General features: G+C 39.1%; 1 protein-coding gene across 2 annotated transcripts in view; it reads left to right on the top strand.

The window, feature by feature from the left end:
• Positions 1-25,488, top strand: part of DNAH8 (dynein axonemal heavy chain 8) — a 322,639-nt gene that overhangs the window by 248,954 nt on the left and 48,197 nt on the right. For both annotated transcript variants that reach the window (XM_025382614.1, XM_025382615.1), the window contains 5 exons: positions 6,055-6,128; positions 14,481-14,633; positions 15,205-15,360; positions 23,299-23,415; positions 25,152-25,253. In XM_025382614.1, the coding sequence (XP_025238399.1) occupies positions 6,055-6,128; positions 14,481-14,633; positions 15,205-15,360; positions 23,299-23,415; positions 25,152-25,253 (602 nt within the window). The remainder of the gene's footprint in view (positions 1-6,054; positions 6,129-14,480; positions 14,634-15,204; positions 15,361-23,298; positions 23,416-25,151; positions 25,254-25,488) is intronic.

Here is a 25,488-nt window from a genome sequence, read left to right on the forward strand (position 1 = left end):
GTCAAAATTTTACTAAAGTCTTTCAAATTCAAACAATTAAAACAAAACATAAACCACCAAAGTGTAATTATACTGTATCACTTGCAGCCACACTTCCTCCAATGTTTCCTGCATACATGCTTCTCTTGAGAGTCCCCCTTATGATGTCTTGGCAGTCCTCGCCCCCACCTCTAAAAACTCAGCCTATGCTGTTTCTTGTCTCATTGGCCCCTTTCCTTTCTTGAGTGGGAATGTTTCTCACTTTTTCAATGCCAATCAATCTTTTTTTTTCCCCAGGCCATTCAGAAAAGATATAAAATATTTATTACCTTATATTAAATGAAGAAAGATTACAAATCAGTAACAACCTTCCACATTAAGAAACTTAGAAAAGAAGAGCAAACTAAACTCAAAGCAGTCAAAAGAAAAGAAATAATAAATATGTGAGCAAAAAAAGCCAGAAAATAGAAAAACAACAAAGAATCAAGAAGCTAAAAGTATCTTTTTTGAAAGATCAATAAAATTGACAAATGTTTAGCTAAACTAACCAAGAATAAAGAAGATAAAGTGAAGATGATTAAAATCAGCAATGAAAAAGGGATGTAACTATTGACCTCACCAAAATTTAAAAACTCCTAAGGGAATACTATGAACAATTATGCCAACAAATTGGATAACACAGATGAAATGGAAAAATTATTAGAGATAACTATTGAAACTGACTCATGAAGAAGTAGAAAATCTGAATAGAGCCATAAGTAGTATGGAGATTGATTCATTAATTAAAAAAAAAAAAAAATCCCACAAAAGGAATCTCAGTCCCAGATGGCTTCATTGGTGAATTCTAGCAAATTTTTAAAGAATAGCACTAGTTTTTCTCAAGCTTTCCTAAAAAACAAAAGAGGAGAGAACGCTTTTCAACCCATTCTGATACCAGTATTACCATGATACCAAATGCAAACAAAGACATCACATACACACAAAAAACTACAGACTACTATCCCTTATAAACATAGAAGCAAAATTCTCAACTAAAATATTATCAAACCAAATGCAGCACCATATAAAAACATTATACGCTATGACCAAGTGAATTACTCCCAGGAGTATGAGATTGGTTAAACATATGAATATCAATCAATGTAATATACCATATTAATAGAATAATAGACAACAACCACATGATCATCTCAACAGATGCTGTCTTAATCTATCTGAGCTGCTGCAACAAAATACCATGGACTGGGTAGCTTATAAGCAGCAGAAATGTATTTCTCATAGTTCTGGAGGCTGAGAGTCCAAGATCAAGACCCTGGCAGATTCGGTAGCTGATAAAATCAGGGCCTGTTTCCTATTTTGTAGATGACTTCTCATTGTGTCTTCACATGGTGGAACAAGAGGTCTCTCTTGGGCATCTTTTATAAGGTCACTAATCCCGCTCTTAATGTCTTGTCACTTCCTAGTACCATCACCTTGGGGTTTAGGTTTCAACATATGAATTTTAGGGGAGCATAAACATTTAGTTCAATGCAGATGCAAAAAAGCATTGAAAACATTGATAAATATGCTTAGCCAACTAGGAATAAGAGGAAATTTTCTCAACCTGATAAAAGGCACCTACAAAAAACTCACAGTTAATATCACACTTAATGATAAAAGACTGAATGTCTTCTCCCAAAGATCAGGAGAAAGACAAGGATGTCTACTCTTAGAACTTCTATTCAGCATTGTACTGGAGGTTCTAGATAGGGCAGTCAGACCAGGCAAAGAACAAAAAGCCATCTACATTGGAAAGGAAGAAGTAAAACGGCCTCTATGATTGTGACATGAATTTGTACATAAAAAATGATAAGTTGTTTACCAAAAAACAATTAGAGCTAATAGATGAGTTCAGCAAGATTGTAGGATACAAGATCAATATTTAAAAGCTATTGTATTTCTATGCACTGGCAAGAACAATTCAAAAACGAAATCATAAACACATTACAATTCGTTTACAATATGATTAAAAATAAAATACTTAGGAATAAATTCAATAAAATAAGTAGAAGATTTGTACATTGAAAACTAAAAAAAAAGTTAAAAAATTAAATACCTAAATAAATGGAAAGACATCCAGTTTGTTCATGGATCAGTAGACTTCAGTAAGATGGCAGTACTCATCTAAGAGATCAAGAGATTTAACTCAATCCCTATCAAAATCCCAACAGCCTTTTTTAAAAATAGAAATTGACAAACTGATTCTAAAATTTATATAGAAATTCATGAGACCCAAGGTAGCTAAAACAATCTTGAAAAGGAAGAACAAAGCTATAGGACTTACGCTTCCCAAAATCAAGACTTACTACAAAGCTACAGTAATTAAAAGAGTGTGATATATGCATAAAGATATATATCATTGCAAAGAATATATATCTCAATGCAGAATTGAGAGTCCCGAAATAAACCCAGCCCTCATGTATTATGGTCAGGTGGTTTTCAACAAGGGTTCTAAGACCATGCAATGTGGGAAAAGACAATCTTCTTAACAAACGGTGCTGGAAGAACTGATAAGCATTTGTAAAGGAATGAAGTTTGGTTTTTACATCACAACATACACAAAAATCAACTCAAAATGAATCAGGGATTTAACTGTAAACACTAAAACCATAACACACTTAGTAAAAAAAAAAAAGGAGTAAATCTTTGTGGCCGTGGATTAGGCAATGCTTTTCTACATATGAAACCAAAAACATAAGCAATAAAAGGAAATATTGATAAATTGGACTTCATCAAAGTGTAAAACTTTGTGCTTCAGAGGGCACCATCAAAGGACAACCTATAAAATAGGAGAAAATATTTGCAAATCATACATCTGTTAAGGGTCTAGTATCCAGAATATATAAAGAGCTCTTACAACTCAACAATAGTCAAATTACCCAATTTAAAAATGGGCAAAGGATTTGAGTGGATATTTCTACAAGGAAGACATACAAATGGCCAATAAACACACGAAAAAATACTCAGCATCATTAGTTATTAGGGAAATGCAGATTAAAACCACAATGAGCTATTTCTTCATTCCCGCTAAGATAGCTATAATCAAAGACAGGGACAACAGCAAGCATTGGTAAGGATGTGGAAAAATTAGAACATTCATACATTGCCAATGGAAATGTAAAATGGTGCAGCTGCTTTGGAAAACAGTCTAGCAGTTTCTCAAAAAGTTAAAGATAGGGTTATCTCATGACTCAACAAACTTGCCTCTGAGTATATACCCCACAAAACTGAAAATATACATCCACCCAAAAACTTGTATGTGAATGTTCATGGCAGCATTACTCATACTGCTAAAAAGTGAAAACAACCCAAACATCTGGTGCTGATGAATGGAAAAAAAAAAAATGTGGTATATCCATGCTGTGAACTATTATTCAGCCATAAAAAGGAATGAAGTAATACATGCTACAGTGTGGATGAACCTTGAAAGCATGCTAACTGAAGGAAGATAGACATAAAAGACCATATACTGCATAATTCCATTTTAATGAAATGTCTGGAATAGAAACAAAGTAGATTTGTGATTGCTGGGGTGGGAGGGGGGAATGGGAAGTGACTGCTAATGGGTATGGGATTTCTTTTGGAGTTGATGAAAATGTTCTGGAATTAGATGATTTGACAGTAGTGATACTTATACAACTCTATAAATATATTTTAAAATATTGAAGTATATACTTTATAATAAAGTATATACTTTATAATAAAGTATATACTTCATAATTTATATGGAAATTATATCTCAATTTCAAAGGTTCAGAAATATATATTTATTGAGCATCTGTTGAGTGCCAGGCACTGGCTAGGTGCTGGGTTGGCCACCGTGTCTAACTAAGTCCCTAGCTGATATTCTAGACTGGACATAAAACAGACAGTAATTGATAAACAAGGTAGTACATAATATGCTAAGAAAAAAATATGAAATATGCTAAGAAGCAGGGGAAAGGACGGAGTGATAGGAGAGGTGTGCTGTTTTAGATAGGACCAGGACCGTCAGGAAAGCCTTGCTGATAGGGGGAGAAAAACCTGAGATGTGAAGGGAGTGAGTCTGGAACTCTGAAGGAGGGAACAGCAATGAGGCTGGGGAGGTTCTGGCGAGGAGGCTGCTATGGCTGGAGAAAAGTGAATAGATGGGGTGGTGAGATAAGAAAAGGTGTTTGTGTGTGTGTGTTGGGTGGGGGTGGGGGTGGTGTGTGGCAGCAGTAGCAGGGACTGATTGTGTAGGGCCTTATAGACCGTAAATAAGAACTTTGGTTTGGATTTTGGATTTTGCCTTGGCTGCAATGGGAAGCCATTGGATGGTTCTGAGCAGAGGATGAATGTAATCTGACTTAGGACTTGAGAGACCCCTCTGGCTGCTGCAGGAAGAATAGCTAGTAGAGGACAAGGGTGGGAGTGAGGTTGCCACCAGTTGGGAGGCCATTCCAAGAATCCAGGCAAGAGGTGGTGGACACTTAGGCCAGGAAATAAAAGCAGAGTTGGGAAGTGGTCAGATTCTGAATATGAAGGGATGCCTGTAAATTACCTCTTGACCCAATATCTGGATCAAGCAACAACTATGCCAGGGTCACCTGAACTAAAACCAGACCTTCCTTTTAGAAGGTGTGTTTCAGAGGAGTTGGATGAAGACAGAGAGGCTGTGGCTCACACTCATGTGTTAATACTTTTTGAGCCTGTCACTCTCCTTCATTGATCTATTGAACATTTGTGTGTTCTTCTGAAATAAGTGGGGCTCGATATCTATCCAGGATCCAGAGGCTCCTCTCATTCAAGTCACTCCTCTCCTTTCTTCTGCTTTTATAGGCTGGGTGGGATTCTTTTCAGGTGCCAGATTCCCCTTAGGAGCTGGAGAGATTCATGGGGACTTGGGTGGGAAAATCCACCTTTGCTTGTTAACACTTGGCCTATTTCAATTCCTGATTCTCCAAGCAGTGAGTGCTCTTCCATCCTCCTCAGGCTGTCATTGCAAAGTGTCTCCCTGTGACCCTGAGCCCACAAATAATCCCTAATTTTGCACCCTGCAGATCTTCTCGGAAGATGTGGCTATTAACCACAGGATGCCATTTAAATGGTGTATCCTGACAATGTTTCTGGTTTCTGACGTACTTCTCTCCCCACCCCCATGAAGTCTCCAGCCTCTTATAGTCTCTACCAGCAGTTCCCACAAACATACACTGGTTCACAATGTCTCCATTGATCGCTTTTCCTTGTACAGTGATTATGCCTCTAGAACCCAAGAAAATTGGGGCCTACAAGGGCTTGCCTAAAAGATAATTTCTAATTGCGGTTGTGTAAACATGATTCTCAGACTTCTTCAATTTAGCTAATTCACGTGGCAGAGCACAAGTATGGTTCTCTGCCTGGGACATCTGGTCCTAAATGGTGCATTATCTCTGGAATTATGACATTTCTCATCCTGGAGTGTTTTCATGTTTAGTTCCAAGGTGGTGATTTAATCTGAGGAGCAGCTGAGAACTAGGTCTTAGACGGTTGCCCCTGAATGTACCCATCACAGGGCCGAACTGTCTCAGATTTCATCTCAGAAAAACGATCAAACATACGAAAAAATCCAAAACAAGCAGACAGAAACCACTGTGAGCCTGATATCTAAAAGGAATCAACAGAAAATTAAACTTTACAGAAGCATCTGCTAAAATAACAAAAAGGATTCTAACCAAAACTTACAGCAAAACTAAAAAATTCTTTTTCCCTCCAAATCCCTGTGATAGCATTGTAACTGCCTCTCCCACCATTAATCTTGTTCCTCATTGTCTCCAAAGAATCTCAAACTCTCACCATATGTGCCTTTTTTTCTCCCTTCCTGACCCCCAACCCTCGCCTTTCCGGGTGGTGCCTTCAGGTCTCTGCTCCATGAATTTCTCTGATCCACACAACCAAAGGCCAGGCCTGTTTGAACAGCAAAGATTTTTTTCTTAGAAACAATAGAAGGAGGCTATAATCATTCAGAATTTAATTTTTCATTCTAATCCTGCTGTAAGAGTTATGTTTTATCATAGTGAACTTTCTCCTATGTTACAGAATGTAGAACTATCTCAATGGGGCAAGGACAAGAAGTACATGCTCGAAAGCTGATCCAGATGTCAATGCAGCAGGTATGTGACAAGAGATTGCTCCTGCTGCAACATTATTGCTGGAAACCCCACAGTCATGGATGTTACCACCTTCTTCTCGTGATGCTCAATCCTGATTTTTCCATTTTTGCTTATCATTACCTGTGAATTTTTTTTTTTTTTTTTTTAATTTATTTATTATTATTATACTGTAAGTTGTAGGGTACATATGCATAACGTGCAGGTTTGTTACATATGTATACTTGTGCCTTGTTGGTGTGCTGCACCCATCAACTCGTCATTTACATCAGGTATAACTCCCAATGCAATCCCTCCCCCCGCCCCCCTCCCCATGATAGGCCCCGGTGTGTGATGTTCCCCTTCCCGAGTCCAAGTGATCTCATTGTTCAGTTCCCACCTATGAGTGAGAACATGCGGTGTTTGGTTTTCTGTTCTTGTGATAGTTTGCTAAGAATGATGGATTCCAGCTGCATCCATGTCCCTACAAAGGACACAAACTCATCCTTTTTTATGGCTGCATAGTATTCCATGGTGTATATATGCCACATTTTCTTAATCCAATCTGTCACTGATGGACATTTGGGTTGATTCCAAGTCTTTGCTATTGTGAATAGTGCTGCAATAAACATACGTGTGCATGTGTCTTTATAGCAGCATAATTTATAATCCTTTGGGTATATACCCAGTAATGGGATGGCTGGGTCATATGGTACATCTAGTTCTAGATCCTTGAGGAATCGCCATACTGTTTTCCATAATGGTTGAACTAGTTTACAATCCCACCAACAGTGTAAAAGTGTTCCTATTTCTCCACATCCTCTCCAGCACCTGTTGTTTCCTGACTTTTGAATGATCGCCATTCTAACTGGTGTGAGATGGTATCTCATTGTGGTTTTGATTTGCATTTCTCTGATGGCCAGTGATGATGAGCATTTTTTCATGTGTTTGTTGGCTGTATGAATGTCTTCTTTTGAGAAATGTCTATTCATATCCTTTGCCCACTTTTTGATGGGGTTGTTTGTTTTTTTCTTGTAAATTTGTTGGAGTTCTTTGTAGGTTCTGGATATTAGCCCTTTGTCAGATGAGTAGATTGCAAAAATTTTCTCCCATTCTGTAGGTTGCCTGTTCACTCTGATGGTAGTTTCTTTTGCTGTGCAGAAGCTCTTTAATTTAATGAGATCCCATTTGTCAATTTTGGCTTTTGCTGCCGTTGCTTTTGGTGTTTTAGACATGAAGTCTTTGCCCATGCCTATGTCCTGAATGGTACTACCTAGATTTTCCTCTAGGATTTTTATGGTATTAGGTCTAACATTTAAGTCTCTAATCCATCTTGAATTAATTTTCGTATAAGGAGTAAGGAAAGGATCCAGTTTCAGCTTTCTACTTATGGCTAGCCAATTTTCCCAGCACCATTTATTAAATAGGGAATCCTTTCCCCATTTCTTGTTTCTCTCAGGTTTGTCAAAGATCAGATGGCTGTAGATGTGTGGTATTATTTCTGAGGACTCTGTTCTGTTCCATTGGTCTATATCTCTGTTTTGGTACCAGTACCATGCTGTTTTGGTTACTGTAGCCTTGTAGTATAGTTTGAAGTCAGGTAGCGTGATGCCTCCAGCTTTGTTCTTTTGACTTAGGATTGTCTTGGAGATGCGGGCTCTTTTTTGGTTCCATATGAACTTTAAAGCAGTTTTTTCCAATTCTGTGAAGAAACTCATTGGTAGCTTGATGGGGATGGCATTGAATCTATAAATTACCTTGGGCAGTATGGCCATTTTCACGATATTGATTCTTCCTATCCATGAGCATGGTATGTTCTTCCATTTGTTTGTGTCCTCTTTTATTTCACTGAGCAGTGGTTTGTAGTTCTCCTTGAAGAGGTCCTTTACATCCCTTGTAAGTTGGATTCCTAGGTATTTTATTCTCTTTGAAGCAATTGTGAATGGAAGTTCATTCATGATTTGGCTCTCTGTTTGTCTGTTACTAGTGTATAAGAATGCTTGTGATTTTTGCACATTAATTTTGTATCCTGAGACTTTGCTGAAGTTGCTTATCAGCTTAAGGAGATTTTGGGCTGAGACAATGGGGTTTTCTAAATATACAATCATGTCATCTGCAAAGAGGGACAATTTGACTTCTTCTTTTCCTAACTGAATACCCTTGATTTCTTTCTCTTGCCTGATTGCCCTAGCCAGAACTTCCAACACTATGTTGAATAGGAGTGGTGAGAGAGGGCATCCCTGTCTTGTGCCAGTTTTCAAAGGGAATTTTTCCAGTTTTTGCCCATTCAGTATGATATTGGCTGTGGGTTTGTCATAAATAGCTCTTATTATTTTGAGGTACGTTCCATCAATACCGAATTTATTGAGCGTTTTTAGCATGAAGGGCTGTTGAATTTTGTCAAAAGCCTTTTCTGCATCTATTGAAATAATCATGTGGTTCTTGTCTTTGGTTCTGTTTATATGCTGGATTATGTTTATTGATTTGCGAATGTTGAACCAGCCTTGCATCCCAGGGATGAAGCCCACTTGATCATGGTGGATAAGCTTTTTGATGTGTTGCTGAATCCGGTTTGCCAGTATTTTATTGAGGATTTTTGCATCGATGTTCATCAGGGATATTGGTCTAAAATTCTCTTTTTTTGTTGTATCTCTGCCAGGCTTTGGTATCAGGATGATGTTGGCCTCATAAAATGAGTTAGGGAGGATTCCCTCTTTTTCTATTGATTGGAATAGTTTCAAAAGGAATGGTACCAACTCCTCCTTGTACCTCTGGTAGAATTCAGCTGTGAATCCATCTGGTCCTGGACTTTTTTTGGTTGGTAGGCTATTAATTGTTGCCTCGATTTCAGAGCCTGCTATTGGTCTATTCAGGGATTCAACTTCTTCCTGGTTTAGTCTTGGAAGAGTGTAAGTGTCCAGGAAATTATCCATTTCTTCTAGATTTTCCAGTTTATTTGCGTAGAGGTGTTTATAGTATTCTCTGATGGTAGTTTGTATTTCTGTGGGGTCGGTGGTGATATCCCCTTTTTCATTTTTAATTGCGTCGATTTGATTCTTCTCTCTTTTCTTCTTTATTAGTCTTGCTAGTGGTCTGTCAATTTTGTTGATCTTTTCAAAAAACGAACTCCTGGATTCATTGATTTTTTGGAGGGTTTTTTGTGTCTCTATCTCCTTCAGTTCTGCTCTGATCTTAGTTATTTCTAGCCTTCTGCTAGCTTTCGAATGTGTTTGCTCTTGCTTCTCTAGTTCTTTTAATTGCGATGTTAGAGTGTCAATTTTAGATCTTTCCTGCTTTCTCTTGTGAGCATTTAGTGCTATAAATTTCCCTCTACACACTGCTTTAAATGTGTCCCAGAGATTCTGGTATGTTGTATCTTTGTTCTCATTGGTTTCAAAGAACATCTTTATTTCTGCCTTCATTTCGTTATGTACCCAGTAGTCATTCAGGAGCAGGTTGTTCAGTTTCCATGTAGTTGAGCGGTTTTGATTGAGTTTCTTAGTCCTGAGTTCTAGTTTGATTGCACTGTGGTCTGAGAGACAGTTTGTTATAATTTCTGTTCTTGTACATTTGCTGAGGAGTGCTTTACTTCCAATTACGTGGTCAATTTTGGAATAAGTACGATGTGGTGCTGAGAAGAATGTATATTCTGTTGATTTGGGGTGGAGAGTTCTATAGATGTCTATTAGGTCTGCTTGCTGCAGAGATGAGTTCAATTCCTGGATATCCTTGTTAACTTTCTGTCTCGTTGATCTGTCTAATGTTGACAATGGAGTGTTGAAGTCTCCCATTATTATTGTATGGGAGTCTAAGTCTCTTTGTAAGTCTCTAAGGACTTGCTTTATGAATCTGGGTGCTCCTGTATTGGGTGCATATATATTTAGGATAGTTAGCTCTTCCTGTTGAATTGATCCCTTTACCATTATGTAATGGCCTTCTTTGTCTCTTTTGATCTTTGATGGTTTAAAGTCTGTTTTATCAGAGACTAGTATTGCAACCCCCTCTTTTTTTTGTTCTCCATTTGCTTGGTAAATCTTCCTCCATCCCTTTATTTTGAGCCTATGTATGTCTCTGCGTGTGAGATGGGTCTCCCGAATACAGCAGACTGATGGGTCTTGACTCTTTATCCAGTTTGCCAGTCTGTGTCTCTTAATTGGAGCATTTAGTCCATTTACATTTAAGGTTAAGATTGTTATGTGTGAACTTGATCCTGCCATTATGATATTAACTGGTTATTTTGCTCATTAGTTGATGCAGTTTCTTCCTAGCCTCGATGGTCTTTACATTTTGGCATGTTTTTGAGATGGCTGGTACCGGTTGTTCCTTTCCATGTTGAGTGCTTCCTTCAGGGTCTCTTGTAAGGCAGGCCTAGTGGTGACAAAATCTCTAAGCATTTGCTTATCTGTAAAGGATTTTATTTCTCCTTCACTTATGAAACTTAGTTTGGCTGGATATGAAATTCTGGGTTTAAAATTCTTTTCTTTAAGAATGTTGAATATTGGCCCCCACTCTCTTCTGGCTTGTAGAGTTTCTGCCGAGAGATCTGCTGTGAGTCTGATGGGCTTCCCTTTGTGGGTAACCCGACCTTTCTCTCTGGCTGCCCTTAAGATTTTTTCCTTCATTTCAACTTTGGTGAATCTGGCAATTATGTGTCTTGGAGTTGCTCTTCTCGAGGAGTATCTTTGTGGCGTTCTCTGTATTTCCTGGATTTGAATGTTGGCCTGCCCTACTAGGTTGGGGAAGTTCTCCTGGATGATATCCTGAAGAGTGTTTTCCAACTTGGTTCCATTTTCCCCCTCACTTTCAGGCACCCCAATCAGACGTAGATTTGGTCTTTTTACATAATCCCATACTTCTTGCAGGCTTTGTTCATTTCTTTTTCTTCTTTTTTCTTTTGGTTTCTCTTCTCGCTTCATTTCATTCATTTGATCCTCAATTGCTGATACTCTTTCTTCCAGTTGATCGAGTCAGTTACTGAAGCTTGTGCATTTGTCACGTATTTCTCGTGTCATGGTTTTCATCTCTTTCATTTCGTTTATGACCTTCTCTGCATTAATTAGTCTAGCCGTCAATTCTTCCACTTTTTTTTCAAGATTTTTAGTTTCTTTGCGCTGGGTACGTAATTCCTCCTTTAGCTCTGAGAAATTTGATGGACTGAAGCCTTCTTCTCTCATCTCGTCAAAGTCATTCTCCGTCCAGCTTTGATCCGTTGCTGGCGATGAGCTGCGCTCCTTTGCCGGGGGAGATGCGCTCTTGTTTTTTGAATTTCCAGCTTTTCTGCCCTGCTTTTTCCCCATCTTTGTGGTTTTATCTGCCTCTGGTCTTTGATGATGGTGATGTACTGATGGGGTTTTGGTGTAGGTGTCCTTCCTGTTTGATAGTTTTCCTTCTAACAGTCAGGACCCTCAGCTGTAGGTCTGTTGGAGATTGCTTGAGGTCCACTCCAGACCCTGTTTGCCTGGGTAACAGCAGCAGAGGCTGCAGAAGATAGAATATTTCTGAACAGCAAGTGTACCTGTCTGATTCTTGCTTTGGAAGCTTCCTCTCAGGGGTGTACTCCACCCTGTGAGGTGTGGGGTGTCAGACTGCCCCTAGTGGGGGATGTCTCCCAGTTAGGCTACTCAGGGGTCAGGGACCCGCTTGAGCAGGGAGTCTGTCCCTTCTCAGATCTCAACCTCCGTGTTGGGAGATCCACTGCTCTCTCCAAAGCTGTCAGACAGAGTCGTTTGCGTCTGCAGAGGTGTCTGCTGCTTTGTTATTGTTTTCTGTGCCCTGCCCCCAGAGGTGGAGTCTACAGAGACAGGCAGGTTTCCTTGAGCTGCTGTGAGCTCCACCCAGTTCGAGCTTCCCAGCAGCTTTGTTTACCTACTTAAGCCTCAGCAATGGCGGGCGCCCCTCCCCCAGCCTCGCTGCTGCCTTGCCGGTAGATCACAGACTGCTGTAATAGCAATGAGGGAGGCTCCGTGGGTGTGGGACCCTCCCGGCCAGGTGTGGGATATGATCTCCTGGTGTGCCTGTTTGCTCAAAGCGCAGTATTGGGGTGGGAGTTACCCGATTCTCCAGGTGTTGTGTGTCTCAGTTCCCCTGGCTAGGAAAAGGGATTCCCTTCCCCCTTGCGCTTCTCAGGTGAGGCAATGCCTCGCCCTGCTTCAGCTCTCGCTGGTCGGGCTGCAGCAGCTGACCAGTACTGATCGTCCGGCACTCCCCAGTGAGATGAACCCAGTACCTCAGTTGAAAATGCCGAAATCACCGGTCTTCTGTGTCGCTGGCGCTGGGAGTTGAAGACTGGAGCTGCTCCTATTCGCCATTACCTGTGAATTTTAAACCTCAGTCTAGTTTCTTCCTGATATTCCCATGGAAAGCTTATTCCATTTTCTATAGTATATGCTTCATTTTACCTTCACTGATTTTTTGTTCGTTTTGTAATTTGGGAGACACACCTGATTTCTAAGAATGCAGCTCTAGCAATCTTGGAATTTCATGATCAATATGAATAGGTAGTACTTAAGGAGTGACAGATTGAGACAGTTAAATTTCCATTTTCAGTTAAAGGCAGACTTTCATTTTTCATTAATGGATCATTTCAGGCAAATAAGAAATATTTAAGGATGCTATGTTTAAATATTGATAATGGTTTTCACTGAAAATTGCAAGCTGAATGGAGTGTTGAGAGAGATTTCCCATTGCACCTAATAAATACACAGGACATTAATTTTCTAGAAATGCTCTGTAGATAGCCTTTTCAGCTGTAATAAGAAATTATACCATTGATAAAAATAAAAATAAAATAAGATCTTGGTGTATTTTTAAGCTTTTGATCTCAGAATGTCTGTACAAACTTTGGTGCAGCTTTTCCCTGGAAATTAATGACTAGAGAGGGTTAATGGGCTAAAACTCTGCTTGGGTCATCAAATTTTCCAGCTAGTCATTAATTCTCAAATGCCCTAAGCCTTAATCTTTATCACTTAATTAAATTCAATAATTTATTTAATTTATACATGTATATCTCAAAGCAATTATACGTAATTATTTTTACTCAGATCAAGTGTTTCACTCTGTTGAGTGATTTGACAGTTTAACTTTGGGCCTTAAATAATTTCTTTAGTTTCTGTGAGTGCAAAACTTTTTAATTTAAATACTGTGTTCACATTAACCATCTTTGGAATGCTAGCCTTTATAACTTCCATGCCCTGTTTGTCAAAGTGGGGTAAATATTGATTATATGGCATAATCAGAAAAGAAAACCAGACATGAGCAGGTGCAGCCATGTTGCTGCCTTGAGAGACACCACGGTTAGCATAAAGCTGGCATTGTGGAATGCAGAGTGGGGAACCAGAAAGTAAGTGGGTCCATGATGACACAAACTAATCCTGAATGCTGTCTTCCTCTGAATCCCCAATTGTATAGACGGCACATCCCCTTTGCTAGTTAAGCCGGTGTGAGTTGTATTTTCGCTTACAGTTGAGACACGGTATATATGCCTTGCCATATATTTATCGTGCTCACTATTTTGTAGTTTTATGTCGTTCAAGATAGCTGATTCCTGTATAAGGGTATTAAAATGTCTGGTGAAGAAACTATGTTCTCACAGGGCAGTGATGGTTTTGTGACATATTTTTTTAAGGTAGTTTGTTTAATCAAGTATTTATTTAGAAAGTGCTTAATTAGCCGGGCTTGGTGGCGCATGCCTGTAATCCCAGCTAATCGGGAGGCTGAGGCAGGAGAATTGCTTGAACCCGGGAGGCGGAGGTTGCAGTAAGCCGAGATCGCGCCACTACACTCCAGCCTGGGTGACACAGCGAGACTCCGTCTCCAAAAAAAAAAAAAAAAAAAAAAGAAAGTGCTTAATAAGTTATGTGGTTTCAGGAAAGTGTGGAAAGAGAGTGATGATAAAGAATAAAGCTTAGCGTTATGGTAGTAAATGTCGCCAAATGTATTGTCTCCAACTTTCATGAGATCATGTGTATCTTTCTTTGTAACTATGAATAACTGTGAACCAGTCTTCTTGGTTTTGGGGGTGAGTCAGTTCTGATTTACCTTAGGCGGGACAACTTAAGTCACTGATTCCAAAATACCCATTCCCACCATTAGATGGTGCACACACTGTACTTACACAAGTCTGTCTTCAAGTTTTAATTTCTGTTCCTTTCTGAACCAGGGGTAGCAGAATACTATCATTTTGAACCCACTTGATTCTAAGTAATTAGCTTGTACTAATAGCCGGAGAAATTACTGTATTGACATATAATTTTTAAAAATGTGTTCAAAACAGAGTATTCACATGGTTTTATTAAAAAAAAAAGTGCACATTTTGTTTTATTAAAATCATAGCAAAAAAGTTACAAGAAATAAATATGAACTCATTTTTGGATACAGGGTGGTTGGGTATTACTACAAAATTGCCACCTTGGCCTGGAATTCATGGAAGAATTACTAGAGACACTAATTACCACTGAAGCCAGTGATGATTCTTTCCGAGTATGGATAACTACGGAGCCTCATGATCGATTTCCAATTACATTGCTTCAGGTTTGTTACTAAATGTCTTTTCATTGAGAGTTATAGAAGTAAAGATGGCATCATTGACATTGTTGAAAGATGAGAACACAACAGGGCTTTTTGGTCCTGTAGAGTCTGGACTGCAAAATCTTATACTATAATACTATAATCATCACAATCTTGACATCAAGGTTAGACTACAGTAAATATTACCATAGAAGAGCTCTAAGACTTGGTACTAATTTATTGAGTTTCAGCTCTGATCAATGTACTTAGTTTATACAGTGCTGAACTTTGCCCCCACTTTATGTACCATAAACATATTGTTTTCTGATGTACAGGTTGAGCATCCTAAATCTGAAAATCGAAACCTGAAATGCTCCAAAATCTGAAACATTCTCAGTGCCAATAGAATGCTCAAAGGAAATGCTCATATAACAATTTAATGCTAATATTCCAAAATCTGAAAAAAATCTGAAATTCAAAACACTTCTAGTCCCAAGCACTTCAGATAAAGGATACTCAGCCTAATATTGTAATTTCTATTTTATTCTTTATAGTAATTTATAGAAACAAAACCACTGTTTTCTTTTGATGACAGACCTCTCTCAAATTCACTAATGAGCCACCCCAAGGTGTACGCGCAGGTTTGAAAAGAACATTTGCAGGAATTAATCAGGACCTTCTGGATATCAGTAATTTACCCATGTGGAAGCCGATGCTTTACACAGTAGCATTTTTACACTCCACTGTGCAGGTAACTATGGAAAGCAGTTTTCACCTTTAGGGGATGGCTGGTGATGTGCTGAGGCCTCATTGGAGAGGCTTCCAAGAGGGCACTATCCGTTGCCGCTCTGTCCCCTTACTCTCTTTTCCTTCATAGCACTTTCCCCACCTGGCATAGTGTATATTTGTTTATTTGTTTTGTGTGTGCCCCCTGCCCCAACCCCCAATCCTGACTATTGGAATGTAAGATTCTCCAGGGTGAAGACTGTCTTTTTGTAACTGCTGACTCTCCTGCTGTCACAACAGCACACAGGGGATTGTCAGAGCTCAATAAATATTTGTAGAATGAGCTAATGGATTATAAAGATAGGAGCTTGGTTTTGAAAGTGCCTGTGCTGGCCAAGAATTTTATTTGCACCATCTCCTGTAATACTAACAGCCACATTTCGAGATAGGATTATCGCCATCTCAAAGACGTTAAGTACTCTTCAAATGTGGTTAACTAGGATTGGCTGAACTAGGATTGGCTGGCTCTGATTTATGTACTGTTTTGACTCTATTCATTACCTGATAGTAAAAGTGGTGGTGATGTTGGAGGAGGAGGAGGAACAGCAGCTCCGAGTCTTTCTCAAGTCATTTGCTGTTTGCTTTCACAGTCTTAGTACTGATGGCAATAATTTAAGAATTCTGTGATTACCAAGCAACTTGTCTGTTACGATTTTTAAAATTATCGTTAGTGTTTTGTTCTGCATCTGAATTTTATTTTTTGTTCTGTAATTCAAAAGCTACACACTTTCAATGCACTTGATCCATTCCTTGATTTCACAGAGAATTGAAGAGATTCATTTAACCTTTACCTGCATTTCCTTCTTCCCTGAGGCTGGGTTGAAGGACAAAATAAATCGGTTGGTCTATCCCAGGAGTCAGGCTTTTAGCTGTGTACAGTGATGGGCACAACTTCACATTACCTCTCCCTGCCCTGTCCAAAGATGGAGGGGAACTTAATGCTCGCCCCAGGAAATACTGTGTGTATTTACCCCTACTTCATTATCCCTACCACTTTACTAGGTTCCTGGCTGCCCAGCAGAGAGGGCTGTGTTGTTTGTCTGTCTCTCAACCCTGAGAGAGTTAAAATCAGATTAAATGCTTTGCTGGTGCTTATCTTTACTAAGTTCCATTGTGGCCTTTGGATTGTCAATTACAGCTTCCAAGTCACCGAAGCCTATTTCATACATTCTTATCTGGGAATTGTTCGCTTTGCTAGACCTCACCACACTCTAATACAAATATTGCTTTAACTCTGCTATTTCATTCCCAATTCACAAATAACGTATTTTATGATTCTGTTCCCAGTAGTGATGATTCAGCTCTTCCACTGTGCTTATCGTGGAGAGCTGGTTGGGGGTATTTTCCATATGGTTAATGTGGCAACCTGTGTTTTTAGTGGCCATTATCCAAGTGCTAAAGGGAAGAAGAGCAGCAGGACCACGGTCCAGCCGTGGGGCTAAAGTGCCCTTGCACTTCACACCGCATGTGTTTGGGTAAAACAGAGGGAAAATATTTTCACTGCTAGGGCAGTGAAGTTACCAGTGGAGTGTCCAAGAATAAAAGGCTGAATATCTCTTAAAATCAAATAATAGAGGGCTAGAAATAACACTTCACTGAGGGTCAGGAGGCCTGGACTTCCGTGCTTGCTGTGAAATCAGTTAGCTGAAAGCAGTTAGTTGATCAAGTTATGTCTCTCTCAGGGCCTATTTCCCCATCTGTGCAGTTGGAGGCAGAAGTAGGTGATCTTTCAAGGTTTTTTTCAATTTCTAAAATTCCGTCGTCCAGTTCTGTGACAATACAGCGAGTGTAGGTAATTGTTTTTCATCAATTTCAGAAGTGTTTACCGTGATATTTCCAAAATCTCCTGGGAATTCTAGACGTATGTTTCAGAAATATCACAGAAATGTTTGCTGTGATTTTACCTAAGTTTTTTTTTTGTTTTTTTTTTTTTTAACTTGGTTAGGATAGGGACAGCTTAATAGAAAAATCCACAATTCTTTAGAGATTTGTTGTCTTGGGCCAGAAGCATCAACATCTCTTGGGAGCTTGTTGGAGGTGGATCTCAGATCTCCCCTCAGACTCTCCTGAATCAGTCTGCATTGTACCAAGATACCTACATGATTTGTATGCACCTGAATGTCTGAGACTCAACTGCCATAGGAAGGAATGTTGTGGATTAGGTAGTTTGTGACTTAACGTTTCTTTTCTCTCTCTATTGTTGAGTATAAGAGCCAAACATCTGATTTGTTAATTAATTGAGTCCTCCAAATTAAAACAGGTATCCCTTGCTTTAAACAAACATGTTATATGTACTTTTGTTCTTGCAGAGACTGAGAAAAGAATTAGGCACAGGATCTGAGGCTCCAGAGGGGTTCATGCTGGAGTTCATCCCACATTACAATGCAGAACCCAGGATTAAAATAACCAACTCCCTGCCTGCTCTCCAGTAAAAAATGTAATTTCTCCCATGGAATCCTGGTTTGGGTGGCATTATGCCATCAGCTTACCCCAGTTCGTAGGCATGATATGTGGATTCTACTTCTGTTGCAGGGAACAAAATGAGCGCCTCTCCTTTCCTGGGAGAAGGGGAAGTAGATTTGGCTGGTCAAGGATAACTTGGGTAGAAGAGTGGTGGAGGGCGTGGTTTGCTTTATTCTTGAGGTGGGAGCAGGCTTTCCCAGGAGGAGGGTGCCCTGGGTGCTGCCGTGAGAGCGTGCCATGGGAAGATGCACGAGGCAACGCCGCACTAAGCTCTGCTCCCCGCCACTCCCTTTCTCCTCCAGCAACTTACTATCCACACAGGGCAGTAACACCTACCCTGAGAGGGGAAGTTCCTGCTGAAGCCCCCACCCCTGCTGCAGTCCAGTGATGTCTCTACTTTGCCAGTGGCCCTTCTGCTCTCCCTATGGGAGCCTTTTATTCCCAGGACCCTGGTATGTGCCTGGTCTCAGTCTGGCTGCCACTCCCTGAGAATATTTCAGCATCCTTAGATTACCTAAGAGGGAAGCTTCTCTCTGGCCTCAGTATTCTGTCTCTACGCTTTCCTGGGCAGTGTAGCATCCAGTGTAGCATCGTTCTGGGTTTCAGAGCAAGCCCACATTCACCCTTTGGGATTTTAATTTTAAGCACATTTTCCTCCAAAGTCTTAGTCTTTTGAAACTCAATCATTACATTTTTAGCCACCTCCTAACACCTCCTGCAGAAGATCAGAACAATGTTCTATGGGTTATTTTTTTTCCTATTGATTGTCGACATGCTGCTCTTTGAGGTATGTGTTGGACCGAGTAAATGTCTTAAGCAATGGTCTTCTCAGCCAATTATCTACAATTGTCTTCTCAGCCAATGCCTGGGCCCCAGAAGAGGACACTAAGTCAAAATCCCCAGGAGGCCAAAAGGAAGGAGCTCAGTCTTTTTAAAAACTTCCAAGTGATCCTGATATGCGGCAAGAATTGAAAATAATGGCCAAATGGCCACAACCTTTAAAGGAAGAGTCTTGAACCATTTTTATATCCATTCCATAGTCTGGAGTTTTTCTTCCCATCACCTTGGTTTGTCCACATTGAACTGCATGTTTCTTTCTGACTTTTCAAACAGCTTATATATAACTCTGTGAGGTGAGGTGGTCTTTTTTTTTTTTTTTTCCACTTTTCTTTTTTAGCTAAAGTTATTGATTAGGATCTCTAAGGGCCTGTAGTGGCAGTGGCAAACTTGGAAATTTTATCATGCCCTTAAAAATTACTTAGATAGTAAATAAAACAGGCCTAGGGCCCAGGGAATCTCACTATTAACAGTTTTCATTCAGAAAACTGTTTGCTTCCCCTATATTTTGTTTGTTTTCTTTCTCAAGTCTGAGCCTTGATAAACATTCCTTTCAAATTTAATAGTGTATATAAAATTCTTGCTTTGGGGAGAGATGATTATAAAATTCCTCATTTAAATGTCTTTGAATAATTATAAAAATATAATACAGGTTTATCTTTTACACTCTGCCCCGTAGTGTTTCCCAGAGGTTCTGGCTGTTTCTGTTAACTATTTTTACCTAGTAAAATTTCCCTTACATTGTCTAGTGTGGCTTGTATTTTTCTTTGTCTATTAGCTCCAGTCATTGGAGTTAGAGAGATAAATCCAGTTGTCTTGTTTTGAAGCTGTGAAATGATTCTGCAGCTCTGTGGGAACTGCAGAGGTAGAGCCTAACGTAAAACTGGAAATGGCTCTGACATCATTAAAAGGGTTGAACAACTTTTCATCAGTGTTCTAAGGAGTTTTTCATGATTCCACATTTTTCATATTTCTTTAGTAGTTCAGAGTTTTGCATATTCTGTGAAAAGAAAAGAAGAAACTGTATTAGTCAAATTAAGTAAGGAGTGGACTGGTTTTCCTAAAATCATCACTCACCAGCTTGATGATGTATAGTCACTCCCTTCTGTCAAATGAAGTTTTAACATTCAAATCTGTCTGCATTCCATGCCTTGAAGCACGGGAACACTGAGTTGCTGCTACTCACCAGAGCTAGTCCTCTGCTGCAGTAGAACCTTCTGTCTGCAGCCTTCTTCTCCATGAGTCACGGGATTTGTGTTCCTAATTCTGCTCACGGCCTTTGCCAACCCTGAAGGTCTCTTCTCTCCCCTTTGCAAAGACCAGCTTCAGTTTTATTCTTCCAGGAAGCCTCTGACTGAACGTCTCCTTCAGGCTTATCATCTGTGAAATGTTGACAGTTAATTATATTCACTATCCCATTGTTCTTTTTCTTGTCTCTAAGTCTTGTTTTTGCAACAGATTAAAACTTCTTGAAAATGCATCCATTTTAATATTTTTTATTGTATTGCATAGGACTCATCCCATGGTTTCAAAAATGTTAATTAAACTGAAGAAATTCAATATTCCAAATAAGTCTCGCAAAACCCCTTGCTTTGATCTTCCCAATGAGCTCTTAGGTTCTAGTTGTTTGAGTCTATCCTGATAGTATTCCAAGGTAATTAAAAACAAATAGCAAGAAGATGAAATGACTTCATTTGTGAAAGAAAAGGCACCCACTAAGATTTGGGACTTTTTTATTTTCCCAAGATGAGCTAATCAGTTTATGACTTTAGTGAACCAACTTAAAAAGTAAATGCTTTAGATGAAAACTGGTAGTAAGAAATATAAACATGAAGCAAATCTCAGCATTAGGGCAATTTTCAAAACTCACATTTTAAGGAACAACTAAATTGCAATTACTCAGTGCATATAAATAGGAGTGTTTCCATAGAGCCCATCTGAGCAGCTTTAGTAATTGGAGTTATTTTTCATTCGGCCATCCATCTAATTGAACATTAAAATTTAAAAATTAAGTCAAACACATAGGTAAAACTAATGGTGTAAATTCTGATTCTCTTTTTCAAAAATGGGAAAACATCCACATTTCACTAATAAGTCATTAGCATTCTTTTCTTCAAAGTCCTCAAGATGGAAGAAATTCCAAGAACTAAAAGGGTAGCTGTATGAATTTTCATGTTAGTATCCCATAACCCTCTCAACCCACCCTTGCTCCTGGGATAATCTGGAAGAGGCTCACCTCAATGTTTCTGAGGTCCACTTCAGAAATGCCAAACCCTGGGTCAGCCTCAGCATTGACCTCTTACAGAGGAAGGGTTCCTTCTGCCCTGGTAATAATTGACCAGTGTTTATTAGGCAACCATGATTCTTTCCCCCAAGGTGCAAAAGGGGAGACAAAAATAGAAGACGTGTTTTTCACTGTCAAGGCTCAAAATCTGGTTATAGGACCATATATTTCAATATGAAACATCTAAAAAAAAACCCACAAAACAAAAACCAAGGCAACATGAATGCTGGGACTAGAAAGCAGGAAGCTGTCAAGAGAAACGGTGTTAGGGACCAAGGCTTCCGCCCTTGCAGCTGGGACCACACAGTCTCTCCTCCCTTCAAGGCTGTGGCCTCTGCTCCTCCTCACCTTCTCTAAGTACAGGGTGGAAGATGGTTCCTCACAGCTCCTGAGTTTACAAGTTTTCCTAGTCTAAGCCCCAGATAGCAATTACAAACCCTAAGTTCAAATTCCTGGGAGAAGGAATCTGGTCAGTTATTTTTGGGCTGGCTTTCTACATTGGATCAGATTAGCTAAGGGATAGGAGTGGGTGTCACATAGCACAAATCTCTAATGCCTGACAACCTTAACTAAAGAAGTTTAGGTCTAGAGGTAACAGTAGTACTTTACGTTTTTAAGTGCTACTCCTATTATTATTATTATTATTTTTTTTTATTTTTGCCCTTCATCTGATCTCCCAGGGTCAGAACATCTAGACCCAAATTAATCTTAATGGTTTACTAAATACTTTAAAAGCATACCCTGAAACTCAGTAATTAAAACCTTTGAATTTTCTGAATTTCTTCTCTGACCTGTTCATGAACTTGTCCAAGCAAAAATTTATTTAGATTTTTTTTAAATGGTGGGATTGTTCAGGATCTGAAGCATGGAACAGCTGCAGCAAGAAGGATTGGAATAGCTTGTGAAAATGGCTGTCTGTGTGTGTGTGTGTGTGTGTGTGTGTCTATTGAGTTGAGGAAGGCAGAAAAGAAAACGAAAAGTTAGTGTATACTTAGAGGTAAAAGAGTAGAATTAAACCTTCCCGCAGATGTATAGGGATTCTACTCTCCACATGGGTCCTTATCTTAGGCGCTAGAATTAGGGTCTAGGAACTAACCTAATAAATCATTGGACCTTCCTTAGAGACTGATTATGTATTGGGAGAGGAAAAGCTGATGCCTTGGAAACATCTGGACTCATCTATGTGGTTTGTTGGATGATCAGTTCTTGGAGCTATCAGGTCTAATACTTGCCATACCTTTAAAATGCTCTCCGGAATATCAAAACAATTCAATCATTTGCTCTGAGTCCAGTTTGATTATTTACGGGTGATTTGGCAATTGTAAACAGTTAGCCACTATTGCACAGGAGTCTCTTAGGCCCTCTTTGATTAAGTAGAGGGAAACAAATGAGGGTCACGTGAAAGTTTCAAGACAGACACGTCATGTGTACAACAGAAAGTTTTAGTTTTCAAAATTTGAAATGGCAAAATTGCCAAGTGAAGTCATCACAGAATCTAAGTGCTCTTGAGAGAGGTTTAGGTAATCCAACGGAAAAAATTCAAACCCTTGCATTTGACATTTTAAACTTTCGGGAGTCCAATGTAGAATAACAGTTCATTCAACAGATACTTGTTGCGCACCTACTGCATTTTTTTGAGTTATCCGTGAAGACCTAGACTTTAAAAAAAAAAAAAAACCCAAAAACTCCAACTTGACAAATCTTTGGAGATTTGTTTGTATAAACCAGTTAGCTATAGAGCCATGAAGTAATATTTCTAATATGGCTATATGCCACATAGCTAACTGGTTTATACAAACAAATCTCCAAAGATTTGTCAAGTTGGAGTTTTTGGGTTTTTTTTTTTTTTTTTTTGAGACGGAGTCTCGCGCTGTGTCACCCAGGCTGGAGTGCAGTGGCGCGAGAGTATAATGTATTTTTACTATACCTTTTCTGTGTTTAGATATGTCTAGATACACAAATACCTACCATTGTGTTATAGTTGCCTGCAGTAGTCAGTCCAGTAACATGCTGCACAGGTTTGTAGCCTGAGAGTAATAGGCTACCTCATGTAGCCTAGGTGTGTATAGGCTGTACCATCTAGGTTTGTGTAAGCACCTCGAAGATGTTCGCATAATGAGGAAATTGCTTAATGATGCATTTCTCAGAAGGTAACCTCATCGTTAAGCGACATGACTGTATATCCAAAATTGTATATACTATTCTTTTAAACTAATGTCAATTGATTTTGATAATATAGCCTTAATTTTACTGTATTTTGATAGCAATAAAAATGGAATCAGGTACACGCAATACTTACTTTTCTTTGGTGTTTTAAAGGAGCGACGAAAGTTTGGCCCCTTAGGATGGAATATTCCCTACGAATTCAATTCCGCTGACTTTTCAGCCAGTGTTCAATTTATTCAGAATCACCTTGATGAATGCGATATTAAAAAAGTGAGTGAAATTGTGCCTTTTTTCCTGTTTTTATTGCTCTTCTTAAATCAGGGTTCTACAGTCGTTTGAAGTCTATGATACAGTGTGAATTTGCTGAGCCCCATGGAGCCCCCTTTGAAGGGACTTGTTCTAATCAGGCACTTGCTGGAGCAGCCTGTCCCCACTCCCAACACGCACATACCATGGAAGCTAACTAACTCAGTGTGTGGCAAAATACTGCATCTTTCCTCATGTTGCACTCAAGGGCCACAGTGCACTTCAAGAGAAAGTGTGCCTTAGGTCAAGCTTCTCCTCACTGGTCCTACTCCTGCCTCTTCAGAAGTGAAGACGGTATCTGCCAGCCCATGTGAAAGTTCTTTTCCACCTTAAGTCATTTCTTAACTGCTCAGCTTATGCCTATGAATAACAATACTTTCTAGTAATGGTCATTCATCATCATATGACACTTTGCAGTTTTCAAAGTTCTCATGTATGCAGGATCTCATTTTTATCTTCACAACTCTGTGAGATCAATAACAAAGGCATTATTATTTATTTATTTATTACCCATTTTACTGATGAGGTAACAGACAAGAGAGACTAAGAGACTTCCTCAAGGTCACAGAGCTAAGAACGTAAACTCTGTTGTCCTTTCACACATATAAAGGGTTGGAAATTTGTTTTTTCTATAATCTTTGGCAAGTCAATGAGCCTGGGAGCCTGTTTCCTCATCTATAAAATGGCCATTGTTTCTGTGAGGAAGGAATGAGTTAGTATTTGTGAAAGCACAGTACACTGTGCATAATAAGGGCTCATTAACTGTGACTCTCTACAGTCTGGCCCCCTCTTCCTTCCCAGAGTAGGGCAAGGTGATTAGAGATCCTGCAGCCTCAGTATGGGGATGGTAACCCATGATGAGTTTTTACTCTAGAACCAAACCGTAATTTTTCCTTGAAATGACAAAGGGATATGAAATTAAAAGTCTGGCAGTCTGATGAAAAGTTATTTTCTATGTGTTCATATTCTGTGGTCATTTATCATTTTGGTACATACAAATAATAGTTACCTTAAAATAGTTGCTTTGAAAGGCAACCAAGCTGAAAAATAAAATTTTAACCAAGAAAAAGTAAACAAAAAGCAAATATCTTTATTTCTCCTAACTCAAATATATCAAGGGTTTAAAAAAACTACTAAATTGCAATATATTCCTAGTATAAAATTGCTCTAGAAATGAATAAATGTTTTGATGTAGTTTTAGCACACAGAATGAAATGCAGAGGATGGCAGAGGATTGCACTGAGAAAAAAATCTTGTGGATAAATAATTTTCTTGTTGTTCTCATAATTCCAGAAAATATATTACTAAGAAAGCGTGTTAAAGTGATGATTACTTGATTTTCCTCCTTTCTTCACTAAACACCACTTTGCTCCTCTGTAACAGCTTGGCATTACTACTATGAGTATTATAGGTAATTATATCCCCAGAGTGAAAAATAGTCTTTTTCCCCTATTTTAAATAATATACGTGCAGTATACTTACCAGTGTTTAGTATTGTAGAATTTTTCTTGGTGAACAAACTGTAGTGGTTCCAGCCATGTAATAGTGAAAGAGTTATTAGTATAAGACTATGAATAATTTTAAATGCGAGTCTAGTGAGTGCTTCTTTTTCCAGACCTTTCCTCTAGGGAAAGACCTGAAATGTTTATAATGATGTGTTTGGGTTGGCAATGAATAATCCTTTTTTACTTTTAATAAAGGGTGTATCATGGAATACGGTTCGGTACATGATCGGAGAAGTACAATATGGAGGCAGAGTGACAGATGACTTTGACAAACGTCTACTTAATTGCTTTGCCAGAGTAAGTCAACGTAGACAAATAAAGTTTGGAGACACATTTCACTATATTTTCCAATTTTTTTGTTTGTAATAGGTCTACCAAACTTAAGCATACTGCAGAGCTGCTGCAAAGAATTAGCCAAGAAACAAACGCATGTGTGTGCTTACACACACGCACACACATGCACACACACACACAAAACAACCAGCAATTGGGCCAGGCGCGGTGGCTCACGCCTGTAATCCCAGCACTTTGG

This window comes from Theropithecus gelada, chromosome 4, assembly GCF_003255815.1.
Source record: "Theropithecus gelada isolate Dixy chromosome 4, Tgel_1.0, whole genome shotgun sequence".
NCBI lineage: Eukaryota > Metazoa > Chordata > Mammalia > Primates > Cercopithecidae > Theropithecus > Theropithecus gelada.